Source organism: Carcharodon carcharias, chromosome 3, assembly GCF_017639515.1.
Source record: "Carcharodon carcharias isolate sCarCar2 chromosome 3, sCarCar2.pri, whole genome shotgun sequence".
In the NCBI taxonomy this organism is placed as follows: domain Eukaryota; kingdom Metazoa; phylum Chordata; class Chondrichthyes; order Lamniformes; family Lamnidae; genus Carcharodon; species Carcharodon carcharias.
The window spans coordinates 91,285,890-91,306,373 of record NC_054469.1 but is presented as its reverse complement, the minus strand read 5'-3'; the positions used below and the strand labels follow the sequence as shown (position 1 = coordinate 91,306,373).

Sequence of the window (20,484 nt, the reverse complement as noted above, 5' to 3'; positions counted from 1 at the left end):
TAGGATGTTGCTGGGTCTTCAGGAGTTGAGTTACAGGGAAAGATTAAACAGGTTAGGACTTTGTTTCTTGGAGCATGGAAGGATGAGGGGAGATTTGATAGAAGTTTATAAAATTATGAGGGGTATAGACAGAGTAAATGCGAGTAGGCTCTTTCCACGTAGATTAGGAGAGTTAAACACGAGAGGACATGTCTTTAGGGTGAAAGGGGAGAGGTTTAGGGGGAACATTAGGGGGACCTTGTTCACTCGGAGAGTGATGGGAGTGTGGAACGAGCTGCCATAAGACGTGGTAAATGCGGGCTCACTCTTAAGTTTTAAGAATAAATTGGATAGATACATGGATGGGAGAGGTCTGGAGGGTTATGGACTGGGTGCAGTTCAATGGGACTAACGGAATAATATTTCAGCACAGACTAGAGGGGCCGAATGGCCTGTTTTTCTGTACTGTAGTGTCCTATGGTTCTATGGAGAGATGTATGCAGGTCCACCTCTGGTTCTGTCTCTCCCTTATATTCCCTGTTCTATTCTCCTGCAAGGAGGAAAATAATAGGCTTATGAGAAAAAGTAATGGCATGTGTTCATCCAAAGGACAGTGGGCATTTGTTGAGGGTGACTATGAGGGACAGGTATGACATTGCATGAGTGGAACTGTGAGTGTCAGTGTATAGATGGGAGATACGAGCAAGTGTGCATAGACAGAGAGTCATATATGCACAGGCAAGCTAATTTGGTGTCGGGGGTGATGTGCTCGAGTAGGCTTAAAAGACAGAATGAGGGGACTGGGGAGATACACAAATCAAAATGTAGGTGAATATGGCACTGTACTCATTGCCTTTCCTGCCCTGCTTATGACAATAAACCACTTCTTGTGTTGAATCAAACAGCATCGCACCATCCTGACTTCCGGACAACCTCCAGCCAAGCCTTCTTTGAGCCACCTGCAGGATTCTCCCTCAAGGCCCCCTACAGCCGCCAATAGCACATCCAGGCAGGCATCAGGGAAGTGGGGCATAGCCTTTACAATCTTGACTCCATACTAGCTGGTCTGTAGTTCTCCATTCCAACTCCAAACTCCATCAACTTGGATATTTTTAAGTGTTTCTTTAAATCCTGGAATGAACTTATGTCATGCGTGGTATCATCATGCCTACTGACATTAATTAAATGCAAAACTGGAACTAAAATGATGAGATGGCTCAGTTAAAACACCACTGACAGACCAACTGCACTAAGTAGGGATTTTCCATGAACTATTGTACCCACCACCGCCCATCCCCTCCACACTTCCCCCACCCTCATCCGACTTGTCTGCACATTTACCACCAACCCCATGGGTCACTGAAGCAATTTGGCCAATTTTCCAATTCATCCAGATAATCTAGATGATGCACTTGGATGTGAACCTTTAAAAAAAAGGCATGTTTATCTTGCTTTATAAAAATAACTTACTTTCTGCTCCCTTTCAGTTTGTTTGTACTTTAAAGTAACAAAGTGTAAATCTGCCATTTCAGACTCTGTTTGCCGAGCTTCAATTAATCGGCTGATGTATCGATTCACTCGCGTTCCTGGAGTGTTGTGTATAACATTTGTAGAAAAAGATGATCGATTCCTGACTTTTTCAGATGCTGTCCTCAATGCTCTTCTCTTTGTAAATAAAAGAAAATATTTTAATTAGTGACAGGTTGATAGAGGACCATTCTGCTACAGTCCAATTTTCAATCCATACCAGTTGTATTGCTCCAGTGCAGAACCTCATCCAGAAAACAGGATGGGTGATGAGGGTTTCTTTGTTCTTTATCTTTTTAGTAGGTCTTGATATTTTCTTGGCTTACTTTAGCAGTCAAGTAATCTCTGGGAAATAGCTTCAACAGCATTGGATGAACATGATACAGCTATACTACTTTGACCTGAACTTGTTCAACAGAGGACATTTTTACAAGTACTTTAACTGCAGTACACACCTTAGAAAAGCTGGCACTGATGTGCATGTGATATTGCACAGGATTCAGTGGAAGAAACACATCAACCTCAAAGGGTTCAAACATTTATATGGAGATTTGCCCATTGGACATAACTGATATAGAATATGTACAGTGAAGAACAACAATGACAAAAATAATTAACAATATCAGTGAATTGCAGGATCTGTTCTGGATGGAATACACGACAAGAACTCAAAAAATCAAAGCAGGGGTAGACCAAATGGCCCATCGAGCTTGAATCCCTCACTGTCAACTGTCACCATTGACCAGAAGCTGAACTGGATGAGCCATATAAATACTTTGGCTACAAGAGCAGGTCAGAGGCTAGGAATCTTACGGCAAGTAACTCATCTCCTGACACTCCAAAGCTTCTTCACTATCTATAAGGCACAGGTCAGGAGTAATGATAAAATATTCTCCACTGGCCTAGATGGGTGCAGTTCCAAGAACACACAAGAAGCTTGACACCATCCAGGACAAAGCAACCTGTTTGATCAGTACCACATCCACAAACATTCACTCCCTCCACTACCACCGCACAGTGGCAGCAATGTGTACCATCTACAAGATGTAATGCAGGAACTCACCAGAGCTCCTTAGGCAGCACCTTCCAAACTCACGGCCACTACCACCTTGAAGGACAAGGGCAGCAGACACATGAGAACACCACCACCTGGAAGTTCCCCTCCAAGCCACTTGCCATTCTGGCTTGGAAATACATCACCGTTCCTTCATTGTTGCTGGGACAAATTCCTGGAACTCCCTCCCTAACAGCACTGTGGGTGTACCTACGTCATATGGACTACAGCGGTTCAAGAAGGCAGCTCACCACCACCTTCTCGAGGGCATTTAGGGATGGACAATAAATACTGGTCTAGCCAGCAAGGCCCACATCCCATGAATGAATTAGAAAAAATATAGCTAGGGCCCCAGCACTGATATATGCTGAACTCTACTATTCACTACCTGCCAACCTGAGAAAGCCCTGTTTATGCCCGCTCTCTGCTTTCTTTCCATTCATATATAAGCATGCTAATATATTACCCCAACTCTATGAGCCCTTATCTTGTCCAATAATCTTTTGTGTGTCACCCTATCAAATGCCTTTTGGGATTCCAGGTAAATGACATCCACTGGTGCTCCTTTATCTAACTTACTGGTTACATTCTCCAATTTGTCAAACCAGGTTTCCCTTCATAAAACCATGTTGCCTTGTTCTAATCATACAATGCTTTTTGAATAAATAGAGCATTCCACCACTGCTCTCTACTATGCATTTTCTATATGTAAGATGTGTGAAACTTTCATTGACATTATCTCATCTGAAAGGCATTCAGGTTACAATAATGGTAAATACAAGGTAATCACCCAAATTATCCACCTAATTGAAGAAACAGGATTTAGCACTTCTTTGTATGTTAAGAAATTTTTATACATTTCGACCTTTTTCAGTTCAAACTGCAGAGACCACTGTCCATGCATCAGCACTTCCCATTTATATTGTTAAAACCCAGCAAGAAGTCTGAAGAAGGATACCACTTTCCAGCTATTTAAACTGCAGAAGCATTGAATTTAAATTGCATTCAGTTTTCTGCCGAGATATTATTATCCAATTGAATCCTAGGTATGGCCTTTAACAAATGAAAATTTCAACAGCATTTTTCTGAATGCTGGAGTTAACTGAATCAAAATGGCACAATTCAGAGAACATAATCTTCATGCTGAATATTGAAACAAATGTTTATTATAAACAAGCATTTCAAGTTAATCAAATTAGTACAGTAATCAATAAATTTGATGTATATTGCATATACAACAAAAGAAAAGCCATGGGTGGCATTGCTTGAAAAAGAAAATTGCAAAGGCCAGGAGTGATGCAAAGGGCTATAATAAAACAGCTTAGACTGTAGTTTTACTGCATTTGGTGAAAACTCAAACATAGAAACATAGAAACTAGAAGCAGGAGTAGGCCATTTGGCCCTTCGAGCCTGCTCCGCCTTTCAATATGATCATGGCTGATCCTCTATCTCAACGCCATATTCCCGCTTTCTCTCCAAACGCCTTGATGCCCCTAATTTCCAAAAAAATATTAATTTCTTTCTTGAATATCCTCAGTGAACCGGCCTCCACAGCTTTCTGTGGTAGAGAATTCCACAGATTGGCCACCCTCTGAGTGAAGAAATTTTTCCTCATCTCAGTCCTAAATGGCCTATCCCATTTCCTGAGACTGTGGCCTCTGGTTCTAGACTCTCCAACCAGGGAAAACATCCTCCCTGCAACTAGTCTGTCTAGCCCTGTTAGAATTTTATACGTTTCGATCAGATCCCCTCTTAATCTTCTAAACTCTAGTGAATAGATGCCCAGTCGAACCAATCTCTCCTCATATGACAGTCCTGCCATCCCTGGTATCAACCTAGTGAACCTTCGATGCACTCTCTCTATGGCAAATGAGTATGAAAGACCTCCCAAAGGGAATCCAAAAGTCCTCTATAGATGTAAAAATACTAAAACGTTTGCAAAAGGAGGAGTGCAGCCAATTATGGACTTTAGCGGGGATTTTACACAAGGGGGCAGGGGGCATGGCAGAGATACTAAGTGAATACTTTGCATCAGTCTTTACCAAGGTAGAATATACTGCCCAAATTACAGTGAAAGAGGATGTAGTTCAGACACTGGATGGACCAAAAATTGTTAAAGAGGAGGTATTACATAGGCTGGTTGTACTTAACGTTGATAAGAACTAGGACCAGATGAAATGCATCCAAGGGTACTGAGGGAAGTAAAGTGGAAATTGCAGAGGCACTGACCATAATTTTCCCATCATCCTTAGATACAGGTGTGGTGTCAGAGGACTGGAGAACTGTAAATGTTACACTTTTTGGATGTATCCCAGCAACTACAGGCCAGTCAGTGGTGGGGAAGCTTTTATAAATTATAATTCAGGACAAAATTAACAGTCATTCGGGAAAATGCAAATTAATTAAGGAAATTCAGTACGGATTTGTTAAGGGAAAATTGTGTTTAACTAACTTGTTTAAGTTTTTTGATGAGATAACAGATGATTGATGAGGGTAATGTGGTTGATGTGCTGTAAGCGGTCTTCCAAAAGACTTTTGATAAACTGCCAAATAATAGGCTTGTCAGCAAAGTTAGTGCCCACAGAATAGAATGGGAAATGCAGCATAGATATGAAATTAGCTGAGCAACAGGGTTTACTACTGGTGAATGGCTGTGTTTTGACTGGTGGATGGTTTATGGTGAGTTTTCTCCAAGGATTGATGTTAGGACCCCTGCTTTTCTTGATATATATATATATATATATTAATGACCTTGACTTGGGTGTACAAGACACAATTTCAAAATTTGCAGATGGCACAAACCTTGGAAGTATTATGAACTGTGCGGAGGATAGTGTTGAACTTCAAAAAGAAATAAGCACGCTGGTGGAATAGGCAGACAAGTGACAGATGAAATTTAATGCAGAGAAGGCCGAAGTGATACATTTTGGTAGGAAGAATGAGGAGGGGGTAAAACATAAGGTACAAAGTAGATGCCAGGACAGAGGGGCCTGGCTGTTTATGGGCACTAGTCATCAAAGCTGGAAGGGCAGGATGAGAATGTGGTTCATAAAATATATTAGATGCTGGGTTTTATAAATAGGGGAATAGGGTACAAAAGTAATAAAGTTATGATAAACCTTATAAAACATTGGTTCAGCCTTAAATGCAGTATTTTGTCCAATTCTGGGCACCACCATATGCAAAGAATACGAAGGCATTTAAAGAGGATCCAGAAAAGATTCATGAGAATGGTTCCAGGGCTGAGGAAATTCCGTTAATTTGATAGATTGTGCTACAAATATGATGTTTGTAAGATTGTTACATTTCAGGAGTGCAGCTTTAATTTAGGATAAAATTAAGGGGTTTTGTGACCTGTTCTGAAATCTACCTAGCAACAAGCTGGGTGATGTGACTGTTAGATTAAAGGGAGACCAGGTTGTTTTGCTTAAAAGGTGTAAGGTGTTCACACTTTGAAATAATGGCAGCAGCATCTGTGTTTACAGTGGGTAGACAGCTTTTCTCCAAAGTCCCAGGAAAGTGTTAAGAAAATCAGGTTGTAAATGGTTATACTTTAAACTGTGCATTTACTTCCCAGATAGAATATAGTTGGGGTTCAAAGAATAGCTAATCAACATTTCTACCTGGATACAAGAACCATGAGATTCACATTGCCATGGAGATGAGCATTGAAAAGTGAAGGGTTTCTAATATATCACTGAAAATTTTCAGACTCAGTCAGGAGAGAGAGCATGGCCAGAGGCAAAAAAGTCTCTAAAAATTCACCACACAGGAATGGAGGTGAGAGTTCATGCTCAGACTGAAAATACAAAATTTGTGAGGATTTAAAAAGAGGTCAGAAGACTTGCCCAACTTAAGCTAGGCAGAGAAACTACAGGGAAAATCCTGACCATGAAAGATAGTTCTGAGGTTAAAAGTTACCAGGCTGGAAAATAACAGAAATAAACCCTCAGGAGCTAAGAATCACTTTGGGCTAGTTCTGGGAGAATTGAATATCTTCCTAGGGGAAAGTGTAAAATATAATTGTGAAATGTGATTTTCGGTTGTGTTAAAAGTAAAAGGGGAAAATTCTGTTCAGTAGTTTAAAGTGTAAGTTAAAGTGTTTAGTCAATGTTGCTCCTAATTTGCTTGTTATAGTAAAAGTCTAAAAATGCTAAATCCTTTGTCATCCTTTCAACTGTTAGCTGGAAGTTTGAATTTCTTTTCAAAAGTTACTGGTCTCTATAGGGATCGTAACAATTGGAGAATTGGGGAAGCTGTTGTTCTCCTTGGAGAAGAAAAAATTAAGAGGAGATTTGATGGAGGTGTTCAAAATAATGAGGGATCGGGACAGAGCAGATACGGAGAAATTGCTTCCATTGGTGGAAAAATCGGGAACCGAGGATACTGATTTAAGGTTATTGACAAAAGAAGCAGCAGCCAAATAGGGAAAAGCTCTTATATATGGTGAGTGGTTAGGATATGGAATGCACTTTCTGAGAGTATCATGGAGGTAGATTTGATTGCTGTCTTCAAAAGAGAATTGGAGAATTATCTGAAGAGACAAGATTTGTAGGGCTATGGAGAAAAGGCAGGTATATGGGACCAGGTGAGTTGTTCTTGCAGGTAGCCAGCATGGACAGGGCAAATAGAATATCTTCCTTCTGTGCTGTAACCATTCTATGACTCTCTGATTCTGTGACTCAAAGAGAATCTTAGAGCTCAGTGCTTTCATGTGTTTTTCAGTGCCCTGAGATATATTCACAATTTTGCATAGCTGCAGGTCCAAAGTCACTTCAGGCTGATACATAAATGACAGCATAACTGCACTTCAAAAGAGTGGCAAAGGAAGCGTTTGTCTATAGTCAATGCTGAGAGTGTCCCAAGGTTCCGCAGCTATGGAAACCACCCAAAGATTTCTCCCTTGATTTTATCTCTTCTTTCTCTCCACATTATGGGTGGAATTTTACCACCTTTGAAGATTTTCTGAGGTTTGTCCATTAGGAGGCCTCTGGGAACACCATTCAAATAAGGATAGTGGGTGGAATAAGCACCCACCTGCGCAATGGAGGGCCTGCATCAATGTCCATGTGGCAACCCCACCGGGTGAGATGGGCATTGCTGTGCAGGCAGGAGAATACAAAGGATGGAGCCAAACTTGAAAGATGTATGAAATTATTGAAATTACTTGTGGTTACAGCTGCCAGGCCATCATTGAAGAGGGGAACCCCCTTCATAGCATCACCATTGCCACAGTTGTGATCTTGTGGCAGAAGTCTCTTTGGAATTGGGGGTGGAATAAATAAAAGGGCCTTCACTGCCACCCCACTGACCCCAACCCCTGTCTACTGCCAGGAGGCCATCTCCACGTGTCATGCTTCACCCACAATATGGAGCCTATCCGCTGCCAACAATCCCCCTTCTAGCAGCGTCCTCATTCTGGCTTAAAGCGGTCAGTTAATTTCCTTCAATAGGCCACCCACTGCTACGAGCTGGGTAGCTGCTTTTGATGATCACTGCCTCTAGCAAGATTATCCAAAGGCAGAAACACATTGGCTCACTAATCCAAATACGGCAACCTTTTAGATTTCCTTGTCAGGCCCACCTTCAGCCCCATCTCTGTGGGTCTCATATTCTGCCCCAAGAGTGCTGCTGTTCAGGTACCGTTTTAATTCAATTCCGTCTCACGATCCACCTTCCTCTTGTGCTTACAATGCCTGCTACATGCTCTAAGTTGAACACATGCAATGAATTTCAGACAGCATGAAGTCTGAGTGAAACAAATTAATTTGCACACATCCCTATCAGCTCAAAATTATGAACAGCATCTCCTTCTGCCTCCTTGGAAGAGAATCCAACACACCAAATTCTTCATGGCTACTAAGTGTTGTCAATGTGATTGTTCTTTCTGCAGCAATTTTCTGTATCTAGGAGAATCAGGCAACATCTACATCTCCTTTGTGTCACCGATACAGAAGAAAGGGAAGTGATGGAAAGCACTGACACCGGGATCCTTTAGCACAGCAGAATGTGGGTTTCTTTGCCTTACTCAATTTGGTTAGATATTCTGCAGAAATGAAATTGGTCTGAAGGCGTTGCAGGATTTTGCTCACAGTAGAGTGTTTGAGGGAAGGTAATGGTAGAGCTGCACCACTGAAAATTTCCTTCAGCAAAAAGAAAATTGATCATATTCAACATCCCTTGAAGAACTTTTAGTTGCCACAGCCTGTTCATCTGAATGTGTGCTTAAATTTAAAATTTGAAGGATCTTAAGTAGGGTCACCCTTTGTGGTACCTTCAGGGCTTTTGAGCATGCAGCTTGCAGGGAACATTGGTCATATTTTTTTATCTTTTGAACAAAGAAAAGACCACATCAGTGCATTACATCCAAAGAATGAGGCATGGCATTGGCAATTTAGAAGTTATCTATATAGATGTATAGTATGGGGCAGGATTTTCCCTTCCACCGAATAAGTGCGGTGGTGGGCAGGAAAAGCGGCATTTTCCCTGCCCACCACAAATGGCATGTTTACGCCCGATTGTCCGCCTCTCACCTCATTAAACATTCATCAGCTGGAAAGCTGGCGGACAGCCTGTGATTCACCCGCTGTGAACTCCACGAATCCTTGCTCCAGGCACCATATTTAAACTGCACCCACATGCAGATCTTTCAATGTCTGCATCCCAGAACTGCTCCAGGTGAGAGATGTCCCCCAAAAGCAGGAAGAGTGCAGCCCCCAAGTTTAGTGACACCTTGCTGGGTGCTGTCGAGACCCACCATGATCTTCTCTCCCCGAGGGATGGCTGGTGGAGGTTCAACAAGATCACCAATCCGGCTTGGGAGGACATGTCTGTGGCAGTGAGCGTCAGCTCAGCCCGCAGGAGAACAGTGATACAGTGCCACAAATGGATGAATGATCTCATCTGCACAGCCAGGGTAAGTCAACCTTCTCATCCCTCTCAGCTCACACTTTCACAAGCCCTTTACACATTCATAGCATGACAGTCTACAGGCACCTCACCACACTGCCCAGCACAAGAGACATCACCACTCACTCTCTCACCCTCACCCTGACATCTCCATCTGGGCTCACATCCTATGCAGTTCATGCCCTCACCCCGTACTCAGCTCCTTTCAGCACTTACACAGGGCAGGCATCCTTATCATCTGCCTTGGCAAGCTTCCTGCTCACACTCTCTCCATCTGTCTTCATGCAGGCCAAGCTCACCCACAAGAAGAGGGAGAGATCCCAGACTGGTGGTAGGATGCCAGAGATCAGAGCCCTAACTCAGTATGAGGAGCATTCAGTACACCTAGCTGGAGAAGACCGGAACTGTGACTGTGGCGATGATGAGGTCGGCAGCGCACACTCATGTGCAGCTGATCCTTCAGACAGCGAGAAGGATCTCTGTGAATGCAATGTTATGTCTTGGAGTCTGTTGCCATGCACTAATTATCTCAACTCACTTTCATAAGCACCACAGCTAAATGCCCTAGGGACACTGGGAGACAGACCCTCATATCCAGCCCCGAAGGCACCTCAGATGAGGATCTTGAGGACTGACTTGTGGAAGACACATTACAGTGCTCACCCACACCCTCCACCTAAGCAGAGACACACACCATGGTGCGACTTAAAACTACAAAAGGCTTGGTGTCACAATATGGTGAGCACAGCACAATTCTGGTCCACGCAGGCAGAGGCAGGGAATTCCAAGGTCACTGAAACTCAGAGGACTGCTGGTGGCCAGGATTCTGCTGAGTCCCAGTCTGATGAGGTACCTGTGGACTCGGTCTTAACACAGATGTTGTAGCTGCAGCAACAGATATGGGAATATCAGGCAGGATTGTCAGCTACATTCCACACATTGTAATGTATGATGGGGGAGTCCGACCACGTTCAGCCTGAGGTAATAGTGCTGATGTGACAGAGTACCGAGGTCAACACTCGTAGGATGGTGGCACCCATGGAGACCTTGGTCCAGGACATTGCGCCTGTGCTGCTGCAGGAGTTGCACTCACTTGCTATAGATATTGGTGGCATACAGCAGCAGCTACATGAGAGCGGGGGACAGGACACCTCAATCTCACTCCAGCTGCCCCTTCACCTCAAAGAGTCAGCCGTGGATTCTCGGGCATCTATAGGGACGAGGACCAGTACTGGACACCTCAGGGCCATCCGCCCAGGTTACTCTAGCCAATTGTCCCGCTGATCCCAATCCTCTCTCTCTGTGACCCCATCAGCTACAGTTCCACAAACTGAGGAGGGTGCAACCTGCCCCACAGCAGGAGAACCAAAGCAGGTCGGGACCCTCCAAGCCCTGACCATCCAGAGGATGTCTGCCAAGGTCATCACAGAGGACAGGGTGTAGCAGTCAGCAGGCTGCCTCCTGTGGATGTCAAGGATGCACCAAGAAATAACGGTAGGGTTAGGAAGATCAAGAAATACTCGGAGCATAATAGTGGCACGGGTGTTCACCGCATGCATATACTTTCCACCAATGTGAATTGAACTGCACCCCTTCCACATCTCCTCTTGTGTATGCCTCCTCTGTGAGCTGAGCTGCGTTGTGCTCGATCAGATGTCACACCATGTTCCCTCCCCACACGTGTTGCTGATTTTGCATCACGTGCCTCTGGTCGATATTGTGTGTCGCCATCTCATCACAGCGTGTGTCCCTTCTCAGTTCATGTCCGACATCAGTGATGCCTCACCCCCACTGTAAAGTGCTTGTGCAAAGTATCTCATCGATGTGCATTGCAGGTTCAGGTGATGTTCATCCTTGGCTCTGTAAGATGGAGGGTCATGTAGTCTCTGGCTTGTCTGCAAGTTGATGACTACGTGGAGGACAGGTTGAAGGTATAGTGTAGAAGGAGCGATATAGGTGCGCATGGAGAAAGGTAATCTTTCCTTGAACTCTATGCTCTCTGTCATCTGTGAGGGTTTGCAATCTATAAGCCCGTACTCAGAGGTCGTGTGCGCTCCTGCCAGCCTTGCGTGTTGTTGACTCTACGAGTGTCCATCTGCTAGGCTGACCAATGAGCACCTCAATGTGACGGTGCTCTGTCCCTCACGGGCACAATTTTGTCCTGGTGCTCAAAGCTACAGCTTTAATTGTTTGGAATTGTCTGCATAGTGCCAACAAGGCTATCGTCAAAAAGAAGGAAAGCAGCACCGGCCCCTTCAATCTACTTAGCCTCCCCTCCACTAAACACTCGCCGAGCTCAGCGATACTACATCCATATGGAGATGTGAGGCGATCAATGGAACCATTAAACATGGTCTCATTATTCATATGTTAGCTTGAATTTAAGTCAGTGCTCAGAACGGAAATGGGCTAGGAGCTAGGATGTAATGCAGCTGATCTGTGCTCTTTGGAACCTTGAGGGCTTCATGGTGCATCTGCATTTTCAGGGTTGTAAGAGCCAGGGCTGAACATTATGGGAAACTGATGGTGTTGAAAAGGAGGCTTTTTCATGCCTGTCAGGCAAATGTGTGAAGATGGTCATTGTGAGATGACCTATGTCCATTGAAAGGTCAGGCTAACAGGTGCCCCGCATCCCTCACTGAGAGCGGAGGGTTTCAATGTAATGGGGATTAAGGTACTGCCGAGGACTGGTCCAAGTCTAGCCTCACAGCCTCATCACCAAAGTGACAAATAAGATATTTTTCCCTCACTAGAGATGGATCTCCTTGAGGCGCTTTGTCAGAATGAAGGTACATTGCCATGATCCCACTGTGTGCTGCATGCAACTCCTGCCTCTTGTGCGCTGCCTAGTGACTGGGATGCTGGAGAGAAGCTTGAAGAGGCAGCACCTTCTGTTCTGTGATGGCGGAACGACCTCATACAGTCGGTACCTTATCTCAGGAAGGACACAAGCCCCCAAGGCTTCATCATTCTTCAAAGGATGAGGACATGGTGAGCAGAATGTGTACATACTCAATCTGAGAATGAAGAGGAATGAAGAGATGACTTTCAGAACAACTGACAAAAGATGGCCTAACAGTTCCCACAGTGTCAACTCCTGGAGAATGTGGTAGATGTGAGCCACCAAATCCTAGGACATGCGGAGGCATTGATGACACTGGCTCTTGCTCATCTACAGAAGGCATACATCTTCTGTGCAGCCTCAGTCTTAAGAAGCTCCTACATGCAGCATTTCTGTGAGCCTCATCCTCTGGGTCTGGAGGGGGCCCTGCTGCTCCTTGCTCATCAGGGTGATGCCCCTCTCTTTGACAAACTTGGCACCACTGTAGCACTCTTCTCCGTCTTTCCTCCTGCCTGCAAATGATGATGCAGGCAACATTGAATGCACCCTTCATCTCCCTGAATGTTTCCTCTCTGCTGGAACAGTGAAAGAAAGACATGACTGAACATCAGCCTCCAAAACTTCTCTTTCTATCACTGACTCTCGAGTGACTTTGGGTTAAAGGTCTTGGTTACAGTCCAGGCACCTATTAGCCAATACAACCATGGCCATTGCAATGGCCGCTCTTAGTGCCACAGTGTGCATCCTCCTCACCACCCAGCCCCATTTCAGTAGACCTCCTGCTGTGAGATGGAGTTGGCCAGGCGCTTGGACGTCCTGCTTTTATTCGAGTTGATAAATGACTCATTCAGTGAACTCTATGGCCGGGATTTTCTGGCCCTGTCGTAGTGGGAGCCACCACGGGAGATTCGGTCACCCAGCCTAAAGTCCGTTGCCTTTTGATGGGACTGGATACTGGATGATCCAGGTGGTGGATTGGGCCGGGAAATCCCACCCCATGGCTACATCCTTTGGAATACACATGAGGGCACGTGCTCTGTGAGGGGTTGAGATTCTGTTTGGAGGGCCTGGCAGTTCCCATCTCTGAACCCGGCAGCTGCAAGGTCCTGAGGTGGGGTTTCCAAGAGGCTTCTCCTGTTTGTCCAGGTGCCCACTTGTTTTTGGAGTCATTATCGCATTGAGGAATTACATGATTAGTACAATGCAGGGTGATCAATGATTGGCACCAGAATTAATCTCTCATGAATGCACCATCACACTGAAGGCTCCAGATTGCCTCTTTAGACATCGAGGTGCTACTAATATGTCTCAGCTGTGCATTCGTCCTCATTTGGTAATACAGATTCCAGATAGATGGGCCTTTAATCAGCCCTCCCAGTGCTGTGATCCACTCCTCCCAGAAACCCTAACAGCCGTCCCAGCAGTGCATTTTCTTAGCCTCACTTTCTGCTGCACCATTGCTTGAGGTTCCAAGATGGTGGTCCTCAGGTTTTATTTTCAGACCAGCTTTGACCTTCCTTGTGTGACTGTGGAAATCCCACCCATTGTCATGGAGGAGCATAACGGTCAGGTTTCCCTTCCTCCTAATACAGTCAGTGCTCCCCGCTGAATTCTTGATCCCATTGTAATTGTGGTTGATATCTCTGTGTTAGCCATTGAGTCATTTGAAGTAAATGTGCCTATGCCCCATGTAGACCTTCCCCTTCCCCATCTTGAGAACTACAGTACCATCACATATTAGGGACCCCCATGAGACCATCGAGTTGCTGCCCCTACACTATCTGTTCCAATCTACAGGCTGCACATGCCTCCCCTGACTGTGACTATCATCTCTGGTTCAGTACTATGCCAGAAATCCCCTGGACTGTCATGCATGAGGTAATGACCACGCCCAGCTCACAAAATGGCACAACAGTCCACGACTGACAGTGGACTGACATGCCCTCCCCCTCCCTGGAATGGGACAAAGACTGTCTTTGGAAGCTCAGCAATGTAAGCTGAAGCGCTTCTTCACTCCACTATCCACCCCAGTCTGCCCCTGACTTGCTTATGTCCTTCTGTAAGAGACTTTCTCCAAATTCCAGCCCAGAGAACCCTTCTCACCTCCCCCACAGTCTGCCCCCATAGCCCTGTGTCTGAGTGCAACCTTCCCCAGCCTCCCTCCTGGCCCCTGCAGTCGAGCCCTTGCCCTCCAGCCCCTTTTCTTCCTTGCCTTTGTTCTGTCTCCACCAACCCATCCAAGTCGAGCCCTTGCCCTCCAGCCACTTCCTTGCCTCTGTCTTGTCTTCCCCTGCTCCAGTCGAGTCCTTACCCTGCAGCACATTATAATCCACCCCCACTTACCACTTTTCTGGTATATTGAGCCTTGCCTCTGTAAACCCTCCTGATGGGAAGTGGTGCTGCCTGCGAAGCTGTGTGGAGCCCGAGATGCGGCGAGTATTGTGCAGTGCAAGGTAGGCAAACAAAGCTCTAAGTGACGAGAGAAGTGCAGGTCACCAGGCGCATGTCGCTTATATGCAGTTGTGAATCACGTCGATCTAATTCCCCATCTCTCCCACCCCGTGAAACACCACCTTCGAAAGCCTGCCTGCTGCACTTATTTGGACTGGGAACCTGTCCCCCTGCCAATTAAGGAAGCAACTCCGTAAAAATCCCAAATTAAGGATTGTTTCCTAAGGATGGGTTTCCGACATAGAAACAGTTCTGGCCTGTTTGCCAGCCTCAAAGTGAAAACTCAGCCCCGTTTTATTATATTTACCTAGATGGCTTATGATATCCCAACACATGCCTCAAAAGGTGACATTGTTGTGCTTAAGTTTAAGGATAAATAGGAGGGGTAGAAGTGGAGGAAATAGATGGGGCAGACATCTTCTGGCACCGTGATAAGTGATCCAACAATCAAGTGGATATAATTCTGAAGGAGTATCCCTCACTGGATCATCTTACAAAAAAAATAACAAGAGACATACTTTAAAATGAAAAACTTACCTTAGATAGTGAGGGCATGAGACACATGCAAACATATTGCAAACAGGAAAATACCACCCACTGTTCTTTAATGAATTAAATCATTACTTTGTTATTTTTAGACCTGTTATAATTTTGAAGGTATGAACAGTCTTGATAATCTTCATTATGTTGTGCAAATTGTCTTTTACTTCTTCTGACAGGCCAATTCTTGGAAAACCGAAGTATTCTGGAGAAAGTTCGCACGAGCAGTTCAGCTCTAAGACTATTATTTTCACAAATGAATCATGCATCTATGATATTGCATTCAAGGAACATGGTCAAAACATAAATTAAAAAAGTTTTCAAATATGTTGTCAGCTATGCTGCTTTGATTTAATACTACACAGCAGGCCATGAACACTAACGGTATTGTGCAGATGAAGATAATGGGGAAAAACTGGATTAGACTCAAAAGCGGGCATGGGGATTGTGATCAGCAATTAACCTCCATCCGTTTCTGATATAGACAGCAAGCAAAACTCAGTGCTGCCTGCTAATTTAAATAATTAGAGTGTGCAGTCCAGCACTAAACATGCTGCTGAGGGTGGGGGGGGTAGGAGGGGGGGTGATGGTTGGGGGGGGGCAAGCCTTTACAGGGGAGCCATTGTTCCTGCAAGGCTGGCACTTCTTAAAGATAACCTGTACTTCTTAAAGCCAACCTGTAACTCTTAAATGGGAGATAAATTCTGGCTTCAGCAGATGCTGGTACTAATTGCAGGAGACTTTTTGATAGGAAGAGGAGAAAAAATGGCCCAACAGGGTAGATAACACGCATCAAGATTTGGTATTGCAGCACTGGAGGCTTTGGTGCAGGGTGTGAACAGGAGACTCTCTGACTAGGCACTGAGCAAATGTTGGGAGCAGAAAGCCATCACAATCAATGCAAGCAGTCTAGTCCCTGCAGTGCAGGGAGAAACTTAACAAGTTCACATGAAGCCAAGGACAGTGAATGCATTTTCACATGCCACATACTTACATATGAACCACTTGCCTCATACATTGTTCCATTCATCAATCTCACTTTCACTTATCTACCAAAATTCTGTCAAGCACGACTCAAACTTGGCCACCCTAGCTCCGCCTCATGCTCGCCACCCTAGCTCCGTTTCACGCTCGCCATCCTAGCTCCGCCTCACGCTCGTCATCCTAGTTCTAAAGTTGCACCTCACTCTCACCATCGCGGCTACACCTCACTCTCACCATCAGGGCCTCAGCTCACTTCCACCATCACAACTTTACCTTACTCTCAACATCTTAGATTCTCACTCTCAGCATCATTGCTACACCTCACCCTCGCCATCATAGCTTCACCTCATTGCAAGCTCCAAGCCACACACATTACCAAATATTCAGCCCTGACAGGCAGATCATCTAAACAGATTTTATCACATGCACTGACACACTTCTCTTCCTGTTTCTTCCTCTTTCTCGCTTGTAGAATACAATTGCCTGTTCAATAAATAATTTCATGTTAAAATCATTCTATTTTCTAATGCTAATATATGTGAAGCCTGCTGCTGTATTCTACTTTGTGAAAGATACAATTTCAGCTACTGAACTTTGCTCTTTTGCTTCCAATTTATTATTTTAATGTCAAATTCAACTTGTTTAATCCAATCAGTCCTAATCTTGGACTCTTATGGACAGGGTGAGGGAGAACTGCTGAAATCCCTGTTCCCTTCCCAACTGTCTGTAAACAGTGTGTGTGTTTTTAAACCTGAGTGTGTGAACAATTTCTTTAGCCAACAGCAAGCTCTTTGTGGGTTTAAATAAAGAGGATTGTTTAAATAAACTGATTTAAATAAAGAGCCTTGAAATTTAATGCAGCAGCAATCGCTCACAGAATCACACAAAAGTCAAGGAAAGTACAGTTTGAATAGAATAGTGAACTTTTACAAGTTATAAGCAAAAACAAAAGTTCATCATTCAATTGATTGTCTTGTTCTGGAAAAGATGAGTTGCAGTCCTGATGAGGAGGACATCTTCACCCCTGAGGGGTGGTTTAGATGAATTCAACAGCCAAAGTCATTTCAGGATTCTATCAACAGATGGACTTCCTGCAGGTTACACATTTAGCTTCTTGTATTCTCATTACCAGGAGGTCAGTTTGCTGTATTGGTGGACTTGAAAAGGAATAGGCTTGGGGATCTTGGCAATGTTATAGCCTCCGGTTCTTAAGGCATAGGTCTTACTGCTTATTTTGCTGCTGCTGTTTCTTACTTTGAGCAGTCAACATTTTAAAGATTATAAATATAAAAACATGGCTGCCTTATCATATGACTCCTCACAATGGCAGTTCCTCTTCCAAATATGATGGTGGTCTTGGGTTGATCTGCTACATCCTGGTTTAGTGTTTTTAGACATTCATCCTGAGGGGGGGTTAAGATGATCAGCTTGTTTGTTTCAAAAAAGACTCATTCAATTTGGAAACGTCTCTTGATGGTCTCAGGATATGTGCAGTTAACATATTTTCATCTGGGATGTGCCTTTTTGCCTCTGTGAGACAATGAGGCAGTTTCTGAATACCCAAGCCAGGTCATCTGACCTTCAGTTGTCATCTTTGCAGCAGATTACAAATGGCCAATTTCAAAGCATCCACATTGAATAAAGTTCAATGTCTTGTCTTGAAGGTTAAGAATATGTCTTTCTTGGGCAAAACAGTTATACACACTCAAGCAAGTTACTGCAGTAATCCTTCTGGCTGGTCCAGGTAGTGAGACCATTATGTTTCATGAGGCAGAATGGCTTTCATTAAATGCTTGTTGGTCATTATCAATTCCCCAGACATACTTTCTATAGGTCCAATGCTCACTTTGTTAACTCTTTCCTTATTTAAATATCTATAGAAACTCTTACTATCTGTCTTTATATTACTAGCTAGCTTTCTCTCATACTCTAATTTTTCCCTCTTTTTACTAATCTTTTTGCCATTCTTTGCTGTTCTTCATATTCTTTCCAATCTTCTGACCTGCCTCCTGTCTTTGTATAATTATATGCTTTTTAAAAAAGTTTGATACTGTCTTTAACGATTTTTAGTTAACCACGAATGGCGGGTCCTCTTCTTGGAATTTTTCTTTCTCATTGGAATGCATCTATTCTGTGTATTCTTGAAATATCCCTTTAAATGTCTGTCACTGAACCTCTATTGACCTATCCCTTAACCTCATTTGCCAGTTCACTTTAGCTCGCTCCACTTTCATGCCCTCATAATTGCCCTTATTTAAAATTAAAGTACTAGTTTTAGACACATTTGTTTCTCCCTGAGAATGAATGTAAAATTCAATCATATTATGATCGCTGCTAGCTAGGGGTGCTTTCACTAGGAGGTTATCAACTAATTTGATCTTGTCGCTCAATACCAGGTCTAGCATAACCCGCTTGCTGGTTGGCTCCAGAATGTGCTGTTCTAAGAAGCTATTCCAAAAACATTCTATGAACTCTTCATCTCTGCTACCTTTGCCCATCTGATTTTTCCAGTCTATATGTAGATTAAAATCCCCCATAATTATTGCTGTACTTTTCTGGCAAGCTCCCATTATCTCTTCTTCTATACTCTGTCCTAACATGTAGCTACAATTAGAGGGTCTGTACACCACTCCCACAAGCGACTTCTTGCCTTTATCATTCCTCATCTCAACCCAAACCGCTTCTACATCATGGTTTCCTGAACTTATGTCATCTCTTTCTAATACCATCATGAATTAACAGAGTCACCCCTTCACCTTTTCCTAACTTCAATCCTTCCTAAATGTCAAGTACCCTTCAATATTCAGGTCCCAATCTATGTCATCCTGTAGCCATGTCTCTGTAATGGCCATCAGATCGTATTTATTTATTTATATTTACGCTATCAGTGCATCTGTTTTGTTTTGAATGCTACATGCATTTAGATACAGAGCCTTTAGTTTTGCCATTTTATTATTCTTGCAGCATTTAACCTTATCTGCTGATTTACTCTTAGCTTGTACTTTCTGTCCCTCCCTGTCACGGCCTGTTTATCGTTTCCCATATTAATATCTTTCTCTTTTGCCTTGCCTCTTGGTTCACCACATCTTCCCAAATTTGATCTCTTGCTCCCACTATTCAGTTTAAAACCCTCTCTACTTGCCTAGTTATGCAGCTCATGAGGACACTAGCCCCAGCACATTCAAGTGTAGATGATCCCAACAGTACAGATCCCACTTTCCCCAATACTGGTGCCAGTGCCCCACAAACCGGAACCCACTTCTCCTGCACCAGTCTTTGAGCTACACATTCATTTCCCAATCTTATATATCCTTTGCCAATTTGCACATGGCTCAGGTAATAATCCAGAAAATATTACCTTTGAGGTTCTGCTTCTTAATTTGCCACCTAGCTCCTCACTCTGACTATGCAGAGCCTCCTTCCTCATCCTGCCTATGTTGTTGGTACCTATATGGACCATCACTACTGGATCCTCCCCCCTGCCACTGCAAGTTCCTCTCCAGCCCTGTGCAAATGTCCCAAACCCAGGCAATTTAGCCGTCTGAACTCTCACTCTTTGCTGCAGAGGACATTGTCAATACCCCTCACTTTCCTTTCCCATATTACCACCTATGTTCCAATTTGCTCCCCCCATTTGAATGGCTTCCTGTACCATGGTGCCACAGTCAGTTAGCTCATCCACCCTGCAGCCCCCACTCTCATCCAAACAAGCTGACAAAACCTCAAACCTATTCGACAATTGCAAAGACTCACAATCCTGCACACTGGCCCTCTGGGTCCCCTTACCTGCCTCACTCACAGTCACACCCTGCTGTCGCTGACCAATGGCCACACTGGAAGCCCTATCCTCCAGGTCTAAAGCATCCAGGTAACTTTCCCACTCCCTGATGTGTTGCAGAGTCAGCAGCTCAGCTTCCAGCTCAATGACATTGAGCCAAAGTTCCTCAAGCCCCAAACTCTCACTGCAGATGTGTTTTCCCTGGATCACAATGCTATCCAGGAGCTCCCACATGCTGCAGCCTTGACACATCATTTGTCCTGCCATCTTAATGTGGTTTAAATAATTGCTTAAGTATATGAATCAGTTTTTATGTTGCTTTCTTATATATTTTGTTAACTTTATCACCAATTTGTGTACTATTTTAAATATTACGGATAGAATAGAACTTACCAATTCCAGATACTCACCAAACAGCTA

The 20,484-nt window shown here is 44.0% G+C and overlaps 1 protein-coding gene across 1 annotated transcript in view; it reads right to left on the bottom strand.

The window, feature by feature from the left end:
* The window catches only part of LOC121275628 (adenylate cyclase type 1-like), a 440,566-nt gene that overhangs the window by 141,008 nt on the left and 279,074 nt on the right, over nt 1-20,484 (bottom strand). The window contains exon 9 of the mRNA XM_041183119.1: nt 1,450-1,644. Coding sequence (XP_041039053.1) covers nt 1,450-1,644 — 195 coding nt within the window. The remainder of the gene's footprint in view (nt 1-1,449; nt 1,645-20,484) is intronic.